Source organism: Rana temporaria, chromosome 5 (genome assembly GCF_905171775.1).
Source record: "Rana temporaria chromosome 5, aRanTem1.1, whole genome shotgun sequence".
Taxonomy (NCBI): domain Eukaryota; kingdom Metazoa; phylum Chordata; class Amphibia; order Anura; family Ranidae; genus Rana; species Rana temporaria.
Genome location: NC_053493.1, coordinates 377,879,903 through 377,898,407, shown reverse-complemented (window position 1 = coordinate 377,898,407; position 18,505 = coordinate 377,879,903). Strand labels below are relative to the sequence as shown.

The 18,505-nt window shown below is 45.6% G+C and overlaps 1 protein-coding gene across 1 annotated transcript in view; it reads right to left on the bottom strand.

Annotated features, from left to right (window-relative positions):
* Window positions 1-18,505, bottom strand: part of EBAG9 (estrogen receptor binding site associated antigen 9) — a 33,991-nt gene that overhangs the window by 987 nt on the left and 14,499 nt on the right. Inside the window, exons 5-7 of the mRNA XM_040354859.1 lie at window positions 15,831-15,971; window positions 10,668-10,775; window positions 4,647-4,735 (exon numbers count right to left, since the gene is read on the bottom strand). Coding sequence (XP_040210793.1) covers window positions 4,647-4,735; window positions 10,668-10,775; window positions 15,831-15,971 — 338 coding nt within the window. The remainder of the gene's footprint in view (window positions 1-4,646; window positions 4,736-10,667; window positions 10,776-15,830; window positions 15,972-18,505) is intronic.

Genomic DNA, 18,505 nt, shown 5'->3' with positions numbered 1-18,505 from the left:
GGGCGCTCTGTATTCTGCGCTGCTCAGCCAATCCCGATGCACTGTGTTGATGACAGAACATGCTAAGCCTGCTTGGATTGGAGTAATAACCTCTGCCAATCCGAGCAGGCTTAGCATGTTTCGTCATCAACACAGTGCATCGGGATTGGCTGAGCGGCGCATATACAGACTACATACAGCACCCGGCGGCGGCATTTTCGTTTTTAAAAGGCATTACATACAGCCTTACAAAGCACCCGGCGGCGGCGGCGGCCTCTTTGTTTTAAAAGAATTACTACCGCAGAAGGGGGTCGTCTAATACGGTGAGTAGATCCCAAAACCACAGTTTTTAGCAATATATTAGGGGGTCGTCTTATATGCCGAGTCGTCTTATACGCCGGCAAATAGATGGCGGCGATTCCATTATTCAAAAGACGCGCCTCCTCCTCAGGCTGTTCCGTGATAGGCAGAACACTAATTTTCCCAGCAGAGCCTCTGTTCAGTGTTCAGCCTATCACGGATCTCCTCTCGTCCGAGGCAGTGATAGGTGGAACACTGAACAGAGGCTCTGCTGGGAAAATTAGTGTTCTGCCTATCACAGAACAGCCTGGAGGAGGCGGCACGGCTTTTGAATAATGGAATCGCCGCCGTCTGACAACAGGTACCTGGCGTATAAGACGACCCCCGACTTTTGGGGCATGATTTTGGATGCAAAAAGTCGTCTTATACGCCGGAAAATACGGTATTTGCAGCAGATACCGATTGGCTCCTAGTGTTGCCCTTCCTTTTACATTCCCAGTGGAGGGGGGGGGGGGGGGGGATCATAAGAGGGTAATAAAGACATTCAGGTACTTTTATGTTAGGGGTGTGTGTTTAACCGCTACCAAATGCCCAACGCAGGGATACTGCGACAGAATAGCACGGCTGCACAAAATCCTGTATGGGTACATCGTCCCCTTTAAGAGCCTCCAGAGGGTGCACGCCCACTGAACGGTGGGGGACCTGATGCGTGTGGCTGGGAAACGCGCGATTGCGTGCACGAGAGTCAGCACAGGGATTTGTGTGTGCAAACACACAAATCACTGTTCTGTCAGGGGAGAGGAGACCCATCGTTTGCTCCTACCAAGTAGGAACAATAGGTCTCCTCTCCTAATCAGTCCTATCCCCATACAGTTAAAACACATATTTAACCCCTTGATCACCCCCTAGTGCAGGGTTTGACAAATTTGCTTGGAATCTAGGTGCCAGCTAAAAAAGTTAGGAGCCAGAAAACGCGCCCCGTCCCGACGAGCTTGCGCGCAGAAGCGAACACATACGTGAGCAGCGCCCGCATATGTAAACGGTGTTCAAACCACACATGTGAGGTATCGCCGCGATTGGTAGAGCGAGAGCAATATTTCTAGCCCTAGTCCTCCTCCGTAACTCAAAACATGCAACCTGTAGATTTTTTTAAACATCGCCTATGGAGATTTTAAAGGGTAAAAGTTTGTCGCCATTCCACGAGCGGACGCAATTTTGAAGTGTGACATGTTGGGTATCAATTTACTTGGCGTAACATTATCTTTCATAATATTAAAAAAAATGGGGATAACTTTACTGTTGTCTTATTTTTTAATTAAAAAAAGTGTAATTTTTTCCCAAAAAAGTGCGCTTGTAAGACCGCTGCGCAAATACGGCGTGACAGAAAGTATTGCAACGATCGCCATTTTATTCTCTAGGGTGTTAGGATAAAAAATATATATAATGTTTGGGGGTTCTAATTATAGGGAAGAAGATGGCAGTGAAAATAGTGAAAAATTACATTAGAATTGCTGTTTAACTTGTAATGCATAACTTGTAATACCAACGGCCACCACCAGATGGTGCCAGCTCACATATCTAGTGGTAATAACTTGTAATACCAACGGCTCACCACCAGATGGTCGCCAGGACCCTATTTCTAGTCGCCATGGCGACCTGGCGCCCGGGATTTGTCGAGCCCTGCCCTAGTGTTAACCCCTTCGCTACCAGTGACATTAACACAGTAATCAGTGCATTTTTATAGCACTGATCACTGAATATTTAAATGCGAATGGTCAAAAAAAGTGTCGATCTGTCTGCCGCAATACCGCAAAAAAAAAAAAAAAAAAAAAAAAAACACGCAGACCGCCATTACAAGAGAATTTTTTTTATAAATAAAAATGCCATAAATCTTTCCGACGCTAAAACTTTTGCGCAAATACGCTTATTGGAATTTTTACCAAAAATATGTAGAATATATATATTGGCCTAAACTGAGGAAGATTTTTAATTTTTTTTTAAATATATCAAAAAATTTTTTTTTTTCAAAATTGTCGCTCTTTTTTGTTTATAGTGCAAAATATAAAAACCGCAGAGGTGATCAAATACCACCAAAAGAAAGCTCTATTTGTGAAAAAAAAAAAAAAAAAAAAAACGACATTGTTTGGGTACAGCATTGCATGACTGCGCAATTACCAGTTAAAGTAAAATCTTCCGGGGCTAAAGTGGTAAAAAAAAATAAAATAAAAATGTTTTATATATATCTATATATCTATCTATCTATTTATTTTAGTGTCCCCTGCTCCCTCAGCCAGTCTTAAGGCCCATACACACGATCGGACTTTGACAAACGTCCGACGGACCTGTTCGATTGGACAATCCGACTGTGTGTGTACGCTCCAAACAAATATTCGCTGTGAAAAACAGACAAACTTTCCGGCAACAAATGTTCTACGTCGGCTAATCCGATCATGTGTACACAAGTCAAAAAATACAAACACGCTTGCTCAGAACCAATGCTAAACATCAGACAACAATAGCAGAAGTTGTCCAAAGGGTGGCGGTAAAGATCTGAAAACCCACGTGATTTGGTGAAAGTTGGCTAAAAAAAAAGTCCTGCCCTGTGTATGCAGAACAAGTTCACGGACAACGCCCCTCAGACAGAAATCCACGGAAAAGTCAGATGGAAGTCCGATCGTGTGTATGAGGCTTTATACTCGCCCTTCCTCGATTGAGCTACATACCACCTAAGAAACTGCTGAGCCGCTTTTAAAAATCCTATGAAATCAGAGCCATAGATGCACAATTCACCCTACATTTTATTAGTTCTGTTGTGGCGCATCACATTGGATATCCCAGCCAAGCAGGTTATATCGGTTTCCTCATACTTGTGAAAATTTAAATCTCATGATCTAAAAAAGCACCCCACACTCTTATTTCTAAGGCCTTGTACTCACGAGCAGACATGTCCGATGAAACCGGTCCGCGGACCGTTTTCATCGGACATGTCTGCCCGGGGACTTCTGTTCGATGGCTGTACACACCATCGAACAGAACTCCGCGCGTAAACAATAAGCGGGGCGTGTCCGCGGTGTCGCCGCGACAATGACGCGGCGACGTGGGCGGGCCTGCCTTTTAAATGCTTCCACGCATGCGTCAAAGTCATTCGACGCATGCGAGGGACGGCGGGCGCTCGGACATGTACGGTAGGTCTGTACAGATGAACGTACATGTCCGATCCGCCCGAAAATGGTCCGCTCGTGCCTACACACGGCCAAACATGTCTGGTCGTGTGTACGGGGCCTTAGACTCACCAATGGTGAGGTTGTAGGCTGTGGCTGCCCTGGAGGATTAAATCAGTGAACTGAATGTTCTTTGTTCACTGTGATAGAGATCACTAGCTGGGTATCATGCTGAATCAACAGTTTCCATACTTTCTGGGTCACTAACCAAGAACAAGGCGGCAAAAGAGAGAAGACTCGACATCACTTTCCTGACCTGCATCATTGATGTTCCAGGTCAGTGCCCTAGGAAACCTAAGATCAGCCTCACAGTCAGGGCAACTAGTATTTCCACAACACATCAGACAGTAGTCTGTATTTCTCCCAGTACAGGCTTCTAGTACGTCTGTGTAATACTTCCAGCACTGCCTGCGCCTCCTCTAGAGCTTTCTTTACCCTTTTCCTGCCCAGAGATCATTAAAGCAAAGTATTTCAAGATTAAAAAATGTATCAGTCAATAAGACACGATCATACGATCGCTATTTTGTCAGTTTGACATGAAGGTCTGAGAAGTAGGAACATGCACAGCTTTGCATTGCTAGGGGTTGATGTACTCTAAGGCTGCATTCACACCTTGGCGTACCTAATCGCGGTGTTTTGTCCCGCGAATTGCGCCGACAAATTGCGGCGTTTTGTACCGCGATTTGCGGTGACAAAACGCTGCGATTGTGAATGCAGCTTACCCCCAGGTCCACATCTCCTATGCCGAACGCCGCCTGAAAAAAAGGTCCGGGACTTGTTTTCAGGCGGCAGGCGTACGGCGTGGAGATGTGAACCATCTCCATAGAGGGCAATGTAAAATCATCCCTCCAGCGTCTTAGGGGCTGCTGCGGCATCGCGCTTCAGGCGTATATACGCCTTGGTGTGAACAGAGCCTAACTGGAGAGTGCAAATGTTGGTGCAGCTCTGCATAGAAACCAATCAGCTTTCATTTTTTTTTTTTTGTCAAAGCTTAATTGAACAAGTTGAAGCTAGAAGCAGATTGGCCACCATGCACAGCTGCACCAGATTTTGCACTCTAGTTTTTGTAAATCCCCCCCCCCCCCTCTAGTTCTCTGCAGCAATGCATGGGAAAATGTATTCAAGGAGTGGTAAAGCGCTTGTTACCTTAAAACCTCTTCAGCCTGCCAAGTGGCATCTTCCTCCTCCCAAGCATTGGTGTTTTCTTGCCACGTCTCCAAGTCTCCCAATTCCGCCTGGAAATGCACAGAAATTATATTGATTCACAAGACACAGCAAACAAGGCTACAATCCGTATATGAACATGGGGTAATATACTCTGTGTTTGGCATTTTCATATAATAGAGATACAGTCTGTTAATCTGGTCTTTCACTGCTGAACATTGTTTCTATGTTGTACCAAGTCTGAAGGCCATACATTAGGCAACTTGCATTCCTTAAACTTGCCTACAGTCAAACTGGCTGAATGGTTCGAATTTCGATCCATGTATGGTCAGAGATCTCTCTCTCTCCTGGGTAGAGTGTATAGGAAACAGAAAGCCTTGAGGTCCAAGATGGATTGGAAGCCCCTATATGTGAGGACCAAGAACAAGTTGGGGTCAAACTCCTGAACTGTTCCATTGCACAAACTGAAGTCAAAGCCCCTAGTGCCAGAAGGCCCACAGCAGTAGCATGCAGATCTGATATTTGTGCAAAGACAGAGGCAGGTCTGAAGTCCAGCAGGCAGGTTCTGCAATCCAGCAGTGCAACCCAAGATTTTTCTCAACTGCACCAAAAAGGGACCTCATAGGGATGGAGATCCCTATCCAACCATGCATTCTACATTAATGAAACCTGCATGATCCAGGACTAGAGAGCAGTCAGCCCAGCTACTGCATCACTTAAGGGCATTAACCCAGTCAAGCAAGCCAGACAGGCTTCACAACCACAATATGTTGCACGACAGGACTTTGCCAGAAGAACATGGTCTAAAAAGGGGGGGCTCCAACTGCAATTGACCCTGCTGGATCCACAACAGGGGCAACCTACATATTAGCCCCCGTAAGGTGAACACATGCTGCAATTTGTTTGGGGGGGGGGGGAGAGAGAGAGAGAGAGAGAGAGAGAGAGAGAGAGGGGGGGGAGAGAGAGAGAGAGAGAGAGAGAGAGAGAGAGAGAGAGAGAGAGAGAGAGAGAGAGAGAGAGAGAGAATTACCAATCAAAAAAACCTTCATGAAAGTACAGGCAGGTAAAAGGAGCTATTTTAGGGGATAGCACTAGTGAAATACGCAAGCCAATCTGGCAGTTCTATAGTGGAACGAAATCCACCATAAGAACCAAAAAGCAATCTTATAGGCACGCTACTTGGCTCAAAAGTCTGTATGAGAGAAGAAACCACAACCCATTGGGGGGACTTCACATACTTAGGCCACAGCCAGCATCGTTTATGAGCCATAAAGTGACCACCTTTCCGGTGGCTGCACATCCACCTAGCAGGCAGTGAACATGAACCTGGCGGCTATACAGAGGCTAAGGATTTCCCTTTAATTGCCATGCAGATGAACCGCGGAATGAAACAATGAGGAGGACAGGCTGCCTGAGACTCACTGCCCCTGATAGAACAAGGAAGCCCAAGGGAGGTGGGGGGGGGGGGGGGGCGGGCGACAGTCCAGACTCACTAGTAACCACAGATAGCTGCAGGGAGCATCCCCCCCCTCCCACACACACTACCTCTCTGCTTGCCATGTTGGACAGAGATCTACAAGGGAGTCAAGTGGTCCACAGCCCACAGTTAAGCAGAGTCTCTCCCCAGGTGTGGCACAGGAGGAGGTGACAGCAGAGAAAGGAATAGCCCCAAGTATACATAGAAGCCACCAGTTTGCACCGGTATGTCGCAAAGCCACAACCCAAAATAACTGACAGGCCTGACTGCATGGCGTGTACACCCACGGGAGGGCACTGGGGAATACGGATCAATTTGGGGACACCCTTAAGAGCCGCCGCTGCCATTACATACTACCTAGGAGAGACACCATGTGTCAACAAGGACATCCAGGTAATCAGTGGGCCTCTTCTAGCGAACACCAGGAGGCCGTCTGCTTGTCTAGGAACCAAGATTCACAAACTCAGGTCCTTACTCCTGAACACTTCTGGCCTCCAGCGATTGGGAGTTTGGTCACTGTCAGGGGCCGCTCTAGGCTCCATTTCTGTGCCTAGTGTCCGACTCCTGAAGGTGGTGCCATAACCCAGTGGTCAGAGATCAAAATCTCTCTGGTGTCCTTTAGTAAATTGAATACTATGTTTAACAAAGTAGCAATGCCATATAATACTTGGCCACTTCCTATTTCTGGGCTACAAAATGTAGCCAGGTATCCAGGCTGGGTTACATAAACACCAATATAAAACAAATCGCAAACAAATTGAAGGAACAATAATAATAATAATAATAATAATAATAATAATAATAATACAGATTAAAAAAAAAAAAAACACACAAGATACAATAAAATCAACACGTTAATCCATATCTCATATCTGAAATGTAAATTCTATTTATAAAGGCCAATAAAAAAAAAAGAAGTGATAATGGGACTTTGCTGAAAACTAGCTAATGGATAAGAATTCTTCTGCATTGTGGTCAGATTGCCATCTAGTGGCCAAAACCATAAATACACCTTGGATACGTGTAATTAATTATATAGCCAAATAGTGTATATTAGAGCATGTCCTCTTGTTTGAAAAATAATATTGCACTATAAAAAGAATACTTTTTTTCACAAGAAAATAAAAGGAATACTTCAAGGGGTTGTAAAGGTACAATTTTGTTTCCCAATTAGCTTCCTTTACCTTAGTGCAGTCCTCCTTCACTTGCCTCATCCTTCCATTTTGCTTTTAAATGTCCTTATTTCTTCTGAGAAATCCTCACTTCCTGTTCTTCTGTCTAACTCCACACAGTAATGCAAGGCTTTCTCCCTGGTGTGGAGTGTCGTGCTCGCCCCCTCCCTTGGACTACAGGAGAGTCAGGACGCTCTCTACGTTGCAGATAGAGAAAGGAGCTGTGTGTTAGTGGGCGTCCTGACTCTCCTGTAGTCCAAAGGAGGAGGCGAGCATGACACTCCACACCAGGAAGAAAGCCTTGCATTACTGTGTGGAGTTGCAGACAGAACAGGAAGTGAGGATTTCTCAGAAGAAATAAGGACATTTAAAAGCAAAATGGAAGGATGAGGTAAGCGAAGGAGGACTGCACTAAGGTAAAGGAAGCTATTAAGGAAAAAAAAAAAAATTGTACCTTTAAAGCGGACCTTCAGTAATTTTATGAAGTTTCTTTAGTATCAATGCTCTCCACCTCCTTTACTATCATTGTTTTAAAAAGTACATTTCCTGCCAGGTTACACTTATGTCATTCCCTCTTCCATCTTTGTGGTGAACTTCTTCAGCACAAGGACGTCAGGCGGCTGTTCAGCTGCCACTAGGGGTCGGTACACACTTAGTCTGGACACCAAGCCATGGACTGAATCCTTTGTGCGGCTTGGGATATCGCATCAACAGCAGCCCACGGTCTTTATTTTTTTGCTCCCGATGCACCCACCTTTGTGAGTAGGATCCTTTTACACCATTTCAATAAAGGCTTACATTGATATATTGGACTACAGCAGTTGCGCTCTTTCCCTTCCCCCTCTTGTTTTTGCACAGGTGGGTCACCTCCTCCACTATTCCCAGCAGCGCACCTTTTGTGTCAGGTTTTTAGGTCTCGCTCAGGGCTGCCGGCTCAATCACTCTTTGGTATTTACTTTGTATTTTATTTGTTTTGAGTTTGATACTTTGTGTCCCCTGGGCAGAGGAATATACACAATGATGGTTTACTCCTGTTGGTATTACTGCCCATAGAGGAAGCACTTGAGCGTTAAAGTGTTACTAAACCCTGGACCCTGAATTCACTATATCTGGTCTTCCACAGAACATGGAAATCCAGATACTTTAGTAAATATAATATTTAGTAAATATAAACAGCTAAATACCTTTTCTCATCAGCAGCATATAGCAGTCATGTGACTATCAGTGTCCACCTGAGCACTGGTTAAAGCTTGTAGGAGGAGTTTTCATTCTCCTCTGACTGTCCTATGAGGCTACATGACCCCTGACCCCCTGTGTACTGATCACATGCACCCTCCCATTAAAAAAAAAAAAAACACCACTCTTTAGCAACGTGCAAACAAGTGCCCCAAAGGCTCTGTTCCATCAGCAGATGAATTGGGGACAGTAAAAGAAGGGGAGGATCAAATAGCCTTTTTACATAATGCAAAGGATTAACCCCTTAGACAGTATAACAAGCATGCTTTACAGCAACACTTTAAGCACTGAGCGCCATTTATTGTCATTCAGGTTCTTATGTTGAATTCTTAAGGGCTCTTTCACATTGAGCGTCCGTACAGGTCCGCCTGTCAGTTTTTTTTGCGGACCTGTACGGCGCTCCGTGCTCCTCTATGGAGCCGCGGATGTCAGCGGTGACATGCCCGCTGGCATCCAACCCGCCAAAGTGTGACCGAGGAAAAACCTACTATTCCATCCGTCTGGCGGATCGGATGAACACGGACATACGGTCCGTGTTAATCCGATCCCCCCATAGGGGAGAGCGGAGAAAAGACAGGGCGGTCCCTGCACAGTGTGCGGGGACCGCCCTGTCATTCGCCAGCTCAGCGGTGATCAACGGAACGATCCCCGCTGAGCAAGCGGAGGTGCACGGGGAGGATCATTATTGATCTGCCCCGTGTGAAAGAGGCCTAAAAGGGTTTGCTACTGACAGTTTGGGGCCAGACACCACAGCATAACGTCAGAGGTCCAGTGAAGTCCATGCCTCAATCGATTTGTCGATAAAGCTGTGACATTAAAAGAGAAGTACAACCAAAGCTTGTTTGGCTATACGTCTCCTGTGAATCACAGATCGTTCTGCATTCGTGCGACTCATTTTTCGTAGACAGCTGAAGCCCGCTGTCAGCCGACGTCACAGAGCCGATCAAGGCTCAAACAAGGTCTCGACAATTAAGTCAGGATCCGCCAACAAGGCTGGAACTGCACCCGGCTCAGCCTCTAAGCGAGCCGCTGAGAACCTGAGCCGGCCGCTCCTGCCCCCTCCACAGCCCAGCACTCCAGTGAGCGGGGGGGGGGGGGGCAGAGAGTCACCAGCTGTCTGCTTAGGAAACTGAGAACCGAGCGAGCTGTGCCATTAGATCACTCTGTTCTCAGTCTTAAGCCCGATACACACTATCAGTTTTCCTGCAGGTTTTTCTCTTCAGGTTTACCAAAATCATGTAGTGCAAGGGCCTGCCTGATTGCATACAAATTGAAACTCTTAAGGTTTGACCTCATATTAGATGGTTTTGGTAAACCTGAAGAGGAAAAACCTGCAGGAAAACTGATAGTGTGTATGGGGCTTTAGAGCTGATGAGGGACAGATGCAGAAAGTAGAATGCAAAAAAAAAAAGAGAACGCAAACCAATCCCAATACTTCTCTTTTAAGCGTTCACAATAAATTGTTGAAATGTATTGGGATGTTATGCTGGCCATACACTATACGAAACATCGGCTGAAAAACAGTCACTTTGTTTTTCGGACAGTTAATGGGTGAAAAAAAAAAAAAAAAAAAATGATAATCGTTGGGGACGTTTGAGCCGGAAAAATGAAGGACAAGTTTGGAAATTTTCTGCCAAACGAACAATAAATTGAAAGGTTAATGTGTTTCCCGAACTGTCTGCACCAGGTATATGTAAAAAAATAAATTGACAAAAAAAATTAAAAAAAACAAAACACACACCCCACGAACCAATGTTTTTTTTATTTATGTCCTCTTAACGATTTATCGGTCATTACACGATGGCACCATCGTTTGCGCTCATGGCCGAATGTTAGTTTTTCTAAAATGGGTTCAGCCAATTTTTCGTAGTGTATGGCCAGCATTAGTAACCATTAGACAATTGGGTCACGGCTGTGGGGTGGAACGGTGAAGAGTTGGCAATTCCCAGAGAGATTCATAAATCCAAAACAAACTACGTTATCGTTTTAAACGGAGTTAGTCTTCATCTAAAATGTCACCAAGGCTGGTCAATGAACATGCTTGAGGGATTACGAAAAGGAGGAGATGGGCTTGATCAGTGGCTGTAATAAAACATGAAGGGAAGAGCAAATACTTACAGACTGATGAATGAAGGAAATATCCTGGGTGGCTGCCAGTCTGCTGGAGTAGCCCAGGCTAACATCTGGGATGATGTAATTGGCCGGTTCTCTCTTCTTTATCACAATCTGCATAAAATATCAGGCAAGTCAGAGCACAGCTGATCCATGTCTACAGACAGAAATTAAAGTAACCGTCGCACAAAAAAAAAAAAAAAAAAAAAAAGAAGCACAGGGGCCACTATTGCCGGCTCTTTTTCTTTGCTAAAAATGCAAGTTGCTTGGCTGTCTCTGGCTTATGTTGAATCTCAAGACGTGGGAGAGACATATTGCAACTGTCAGAATTCTTTTTTATTATGCTTGTTAGACACTCAAAGCATTGGAGCCAAATTATCAGCATGAGAGCCAGCAAAGCAACATCATCCTCTAAGAAGAGGTCAGCAATGGCAGCCCCATATAGTGAGGGAAAAAGTATACGACCCCCTGACGATTTTGTATATTTGCCCACTGACAAAGAAATGATTAGTCTGTAATTTTAACCACTTAAGACCCGGACCAATATGCAGGTAAAGGACCAGGCCCCTTTTTGCGATTCGGCACTGCTTTGCTTTAACTGACAATTGCGCTGTCGTGCGACGTGACTCCCAAACAAAATTGGCGTTCTTTTTTTCCCCACAAATAGAGCTTTCTTTTGGTGGTATTTGATCACATCTGCAGTTTTTATTTTTTGCGCTATAAACTAAAATAGAGCAACAACTTTGGAAAAAATGCAATATTTTTTACTATAACAAATATCCCCCAAAGATATATAAAACTTTTTTTTTCCCCCTCAGTTTAAGCCAATACGTATTTTCCCTATTTTTGGAAGAAAAAAAAAACGCAATAAGCGTTTTATCGATTGGTTTGCACAAAATTTATAGCGTTTACAAAATAGGGGATAGTTTTATTACATTTTTAATAATATTTTTTTTATTACTACTAATGGAGGCGATCAGCGATTTTATTCCCGACTGCGACATTATGGTGGACACATCGGACAATTTTGACACATTTTTGGGACCATTGTAATTTTCACAGCAAAAAGTGCTATAAAAATGCATTGTTTACTGTGAAAAGAAATTGCAGTTTGGGAGTTAACCACTAGGGGGCGCAGAAGGGGTAAAGTGTGACCTCATATGTGTAGGGGGGCGGGGCTGGACGTGTGACGCCATTGCCTATATCAGGGAACAGATGATCAATGACAGTGCCACTGTGAAGAAAGGGGAAGGTGTGTTTACACACACACACACACACACACACACACACACACACACACACACACACACACACCTCTCCCCGTTCTTCAGCTCCTGTGACCGATTGGGTCCCTCGGTCACGGAGATTCGGACCGGGTCGCAGGGGCACGCGACCCACGGCTGGGGACTTAAAGAGGACGTACAGGTACATGCTTGTGCCCAGCCGTGCCATTCTGCCGACGTATATCGGCGTTAGGCGGTCCTTTAGTGGTTAAACGGTAGGTTTATTTTAACAGCGAGAGTCAGAAGAACAAATATATCCAGAAAAAACACATTTCAAAAAAGTTTTTTTTTATGAAAAATATGTAGAAGAATACGTATCGGCCTAAACTGAGGAAATTTTTTTTTTTTTTTTTTTTTTTGGGGGATATTTATTATGGTAAAGTAAAAAATATTATTTTTTTTCAAAACTGTCGCTCTATTTTTGTTTATAGCGCAAAAACGAAAAAAAAACACAAAGGTGATCAAATACCACCAAATGAAAGCTCTATTTGTGGGGGGGAAAAAAAGGACGCCAATTTTGTTTGGGAGCCACGTCGCACGACCGCGCAATTGTGAGTTAAAGCGACGCAGTGCCGAATCGCAAAAAGTGCTCTGGTCTTTGACCAGCAATATGGTCCGGGGGTTAAGTGGTTAAAGAGTCACTTTACAAAAACTTGATTTGCATTAAATAATAATGATTCAAAGCAGACACTACCAATTGTTACATAGAGCAGGAAAATCGTCTGCCATAATCACCTATAGCGACGGCAGAAATTAGAAGTGAATCCAGTTATGACCCGTATTCATTGTTTCAACTCACTGATGCAAAGACTTGGACAGAACTGTAATATTTTAATGAACTACACCGTTTGTAGTTTATACACAAATGCATTAGCAGCTCTCCTAGGTCACGGTGACACTCCCCCAGCTTGCTCGCCGCACCGAGTACAATCACCACACTGGTGAGACGCCCCAAGTTCTTCTTCTATATGGTTTACCAAAAATGAGAATTCACTAAAATCTTTAAAATAAAAATGAAAAAATTACCAGGGTTGTAAAGGTTCATTTGAAAACCAGATATTTTCTGGCACTTTTTATACAAAAACAGAAAAATTACTTAGAACCCCCAAAACAGATTTTTTTTTTTAAATCGGAGGCCCTAAAGAATATATTGGTGGGTTTTGCAATTCTTTTATTTCACTTGTACAGCAATACCTTGGTTTGTGAGGAACGTAATATACGAGCGTTTTGCAAGACAAGCAGATTTAAAAAAAAATTGATATGCGAATAGTGTTAATGTAAAAAAATAAAAGAATTACACTCACAATGTTAAGGAGTCTGGTGTTAATCCATGAAACGCTGCTGGCGTACAGTATGTGGCCAGAGGTCCGAAGGGCGCTGGTGGCCCCCGGCGCTTCCTGGAAGAACTCGGGAGACACCTCCAGCTGGGTGTGGCGGGCGTAACGTGAATTCAGAGCACCCGGAAGTGTCAACAGTTCCCAAGTGTCCGAGTTCTCCAGGAAGCGCTGGGAGCCACCGGTGCCCTCGGACCTCTGGCCACATAAAGTAGCTGTAAACCCACGGCTTTACTGTACATATACACCAGATGCTTTACATGGATCAACACCAGACTACTTAACACTGTGAGAGCAATTCATTTTTTACATTAAAACAGTCCCCCCCCCCCCCCCAAAGAGGTACTATACAGTATTCCTACCATTGACATGAGCTACAGTACTGCATTTTGAAATGCAGATTCATTTTTTTTAGAGTACACTTTATACTGTATTTTGTATTGCCGTAATCATTTTTATATGAATAAATGGTTGTGGAACAAAATCAACCGAGTCGCTATTTCTTTTGAAAAAAAAAAAAAAGCTTTGATATAAGAGTGCTTTGGATTACAAGCACGTTTCTGGAACAAATTATGCTCGCAATTCAAGGTATTACTGTATTTGTGCAGCGGTTTTTCAAATGCTACTTTTGTGGGGAAAAAATACTTTGTTTTACAAAAAAAATTGTTTTGCATTAAAATTTTAAAGATGTTGTCACGCTAAGTAAACAGAGGTCACGCTTTAAAATTGCGCAAGCCCGCGCAGCAGCGACAAACGTCACACATTTTTTACTATCCATAGGCGAAACTATAAAAGCCTTTACAGGTTACCACTTTATATCTACAGGAGGAGGACCAGTGCTAGAATTACTGCCCATAATCTGACGCTCGCGGCAATACCTCATGCATGAGGCGATCACTGTTCGCGTGCATGCGTGACTGACGATCATGTTTGTTTTTTACATTTTTTTCCCTCCCCGCTGCTTGTAATAGCAATCAAGTGGCTAGTTAACAACTCCAGTTACTATTGCAAGAGAGCGGACCATCAGCTCTTTAAAAATTTTTTTATATATATATATATATATATATATATATATATACACACGGCATACTTGCAAGCCCCAATCCTCTCCTACTGGGGTTCTCCACCAGCACTCTTGGCTCATCCTCTTCATATGAAGCCGCTTTCTATTAGGGCACACATTCGGGCTCACTCCCAAGCCAGGATGTGTGTATGCATAGACAAACACAGCCTGGCTCACCCCCGCCCGCTCTCTCTGCTTACACTACTGCCTCTCTGTCCTGTTAAAGATGGGAGAGGCGAGAGCCGCTATAGACGGGCCCAGCACTGGATCAAGTGAGAACTAGCTAGGAGGTTCATCAGAAACTGCCATTAAATGCTGGTTTCTGTATGTATTCCAGAGGGATTCCTAATGTCTCCCAGGCATAAATGTTGTCGCGATGACAGCCCTAAGTTCCAGTGAGTGTTGAATTCACAAAAAGTTGGCGGCTGGTTTTCCGAGTAACCTTTAGAACAGTCAACACATTCAATATAGCAGTGAATGGCTGACCTCCGTTGGTCACTTTTCTGACTTGGGGCCAGTTCACACCACATACAGTCCAGTGCCTTTTTTTCTGCATCAAAAACGCATGGAAAGTAGGTTATATGATTATCAATGGCATAGTTCAGCGTTTGCAAAAAAAAAAAAAAGTAGAACGTGCTGCATTTTTCCTGCACTGGAACGCTGTAAATCGCATAAAAAATGCACATGTACTTATTTAAGGTTAAAGTGATTGTAAAGGAGCGTTTGTTTTTTTAAACAAACATGTCATACTTACCTCCACTGTGCAGCTCATTTCGCACAGAGTGGCCCAAACATCCTCTTCTGGGGTCCCTCACGGCTCCTCCCTGCATTAGATAAGCCCCTAGGAGAAGCGCTCTCTACCTTGCATGCGTGCTCCCGAGTCCAGCATTTGCGTACATAGACACAAATGCCGGACTCAGCCCCGCGTCATTGAATTTGATTGACAGCAGCAAAAGCCAATGGCTGCACTGCCATCAATCTATTCAATCAAGTGCCGGGAACACAGAGGTCTGCAGGAGCCTGTGCATTACACCAATCACTGCAGGCTCCAGAAAACTTGTATTATTCTATTCCAGGTGGGCACATTTATAACATTTTTGCAAAAAAGGTAGACTATGCATTGAGGACCAGTCTAGCTGAAAGGTTTTTTGTTAACCATAAAGCTGCTTTTACTTTGCCTACTTTTGTTTACCCACCGCTCTGTCCATCACTGAGTGTAAAAGGGAAGAAACCCTGTGTACAATGAGCTTGCACACGGCATGTGTCCCCCTCTCGCCCCATGGGACATTGTTGTGTTAGAGAGGCCAATTGTGAAGAAAGGAATTGTCATGTGGGGGGAAAAAAAAAAAAAAAAAGAGGGGGGGGGGGGGGGGATCACGTTCGCTCTGTACACCCAAAACTAACAAATACTTTACTTTGCTCCCAAATTGGGAAGGAGAACAAAATAAGAAAATATACAATGAAATGGAACAGAGAAAAGTGGTCTTACCTTCTGGGTTTTCCGGATGGTTGGCGTCATATCCTTGAAGTAATCAGGCTCACCTGGGTCCCCTGAAGCCAAAGTTCCATTTCCTCCTTCAATCTTCACACTTGTGGGGGCCTCGTCATCCCAGGAGCTCCATTCCTCCACCTTTATGAGAACAAATTCATTCTATGTTATGCCTTACCTTCACAGGTAGTAATATGGAGGCTGTCAGACTGACCCACCTGCCTGCAATACATTCCCTATAACAAGCATGCAGATCAATAGTTCTGACTTTACACTGACTTAGTCAAGCAGTGAAAAACTTTCAGGCGGTCAGTATAGGCAGCCCACATACGCCCTCACTATGCATTTCCTTTGTGAGGCTGGGTTCACACTACTACACTACTTTCATCCTACTTTGCTCTGCTACATCGGTCCTACATCCATCCTACTTTCATGAACAGGATACTACTTTGGTCCGACTTCAATGATATTCAATGGACCTGAAGTAGGATCAATGTAGGACCAAAAGTAGTACAGGGAGCATTTTCAAAGTCGGACCGACTTGTGTAGGACGCTACAAGACGCTCTCATAGGGAAACATTGAACACAGAGCAAAGTAGGATGAAAGTAGTGTAGTAGTGTGAACCCAGCCTAAAGGAAGCTTACTGCAATCTTTTACACAACTCATTGGGGGGACATTAATCAAGTGTTTTTTTTTTTTTTTAAAGCAGCGTCACGAAAAAAAGGGTGCTAAACACAAATGGTTTGCGACAATCTTCCACAACAGTTTGGCATTTACAATTTATGAATTAATTTAAATGGAGACAACATGGCTTCCTCCTCATTGCTATAATGCAAATGTCGCAAAATTGCAGTAGTTTCCTTTCTGTAACAAAATTCACGTACACTAACACTGGAATAAATAAATAATGTAGTCACACTTTGCAATAGGTTGGCAAATGACTAAAAAGTTAAGGCCCAACGCCAAGTGAAAAAAAAAAGAAATTTTCCTATGCAGTGGCGCGGTGCCTGCACTGCACGGGTCAACTGTTTTTGTCTGGGGCAGTGGTCTCCAAACTGTGGACCCTTGCTTGCCATTATGCAGTCATTGGGGCAGCATTCCTCCCACTGATATATGAGCCACTGGTCCCCCCCACTCACCCCAACGATAGAGCACTGGGCCTCCCACTCACCCCAACGATAGAGCACTGGGCCTCCCACTCACCCCAACGATAGAGCACTGGGCCTCCCACTCACCCCAACGATAGAGCACTGGGCCTCCCACTCACCCCAACGATAGAGCACTGGGCCTCCCACTCACCCCAACGATAGAGCACTGGGCCTCCCACTCACCCCAACGATAGAGCACTGGGCCTCCCACTCACCCCAACGATAGAGCACTGGGCCTCCCACTCACCCCAACGATAGAGCACTGGGCCTCCCACTCACCCCAACGATAGAGCACTGGGCCTCCCACTCACCCCAACGATAGAGCACTGGGCCTCCCACTCACCCCAACGATAGAGCACTGGGCCTCCCACTCACCCCAACGATAGAGCACTGGGCCTCCCACTCACCCCAACGATAGAGCATGGGCCTCCCACTCACCCCAACGATAGAGCACTGGGCCTCCCACTCACCCCAACGATAGAGCACTGGGCCTCCCACTCACCCCAACGATAGAGCACTGGGCCTCCCACTCACCCCAACGATAGAGCACTGGGCCTCCCACTCACCCCAACGATAGAGCACTGGGCCTCCCACTCACCCCAACGATAGAGCACTGGGCCTCCCACTGACCCCAACGATAGAGCACTGGGCCTCCCACTCACCCCAACGATAGAGCACTGGGCCTCCCACTCACCCCAACGATAGAGCACTGGGCCTCCCACTCACCCCAACGATAGAGCACTGGGCCTCCCACTCACCCCAACGATAGAGCACTGGGCCTCCCACTCACCCCAACGATAGAGCACTGGGCCTCCCACTCACCCCAACGATAGAGCACTGGGCCTCCCACTCACCCCAACGATAGAGCACTGGGCCTCCCACTCACCCCAACGATAGAGCACTGGGCCTCCCACTCACCCCAACGATAGAGCACTGGGCCTCCCACTCACCCCAACGATAGAGCACTGGGCCTCCCACTCACCCCAACGATAGAGCACTGGGCCTCCCACTCACCCCAACGATAGAGCACTGGGCCTCCCACTCACCCCAACGATAGAGCACTGGGCCTCCCACTCACCCCAACGATAGAGCACTGGGCCTCCCACTCACCCCAACGATAGAGCACTGGGCCTCCCACTCACCCCAACGATAGAGCACTGGGCCTCCCACTCACCCCAACGATAGAGCACTGGGCCTCCCACTCACCCCAACGATAGAGCACTGGGCCTCCCACTCACCCCAACGATAGAGCACTGGGCCTCCCACTCACCCCAACGATAGAGCACTGGGCCTCCCACTCACCCCAACGATAGAGCACTGGGCCTCCCACTCACCCCAACGATAGAGCACTGGGCCTCCCACTCACCCCAACGATAGAGCACTGGGCCTCCCACTCACCCCAACGATAGAGCACTGGGCCTCCCACTCACCCCAACGATAGAGCACTGGGCCTCCCACTGACCCCAACGATAGAGCACTGGGCCTCCCACTGACCCCAACGATAGAGCACTGGGCCTCCCACTGAC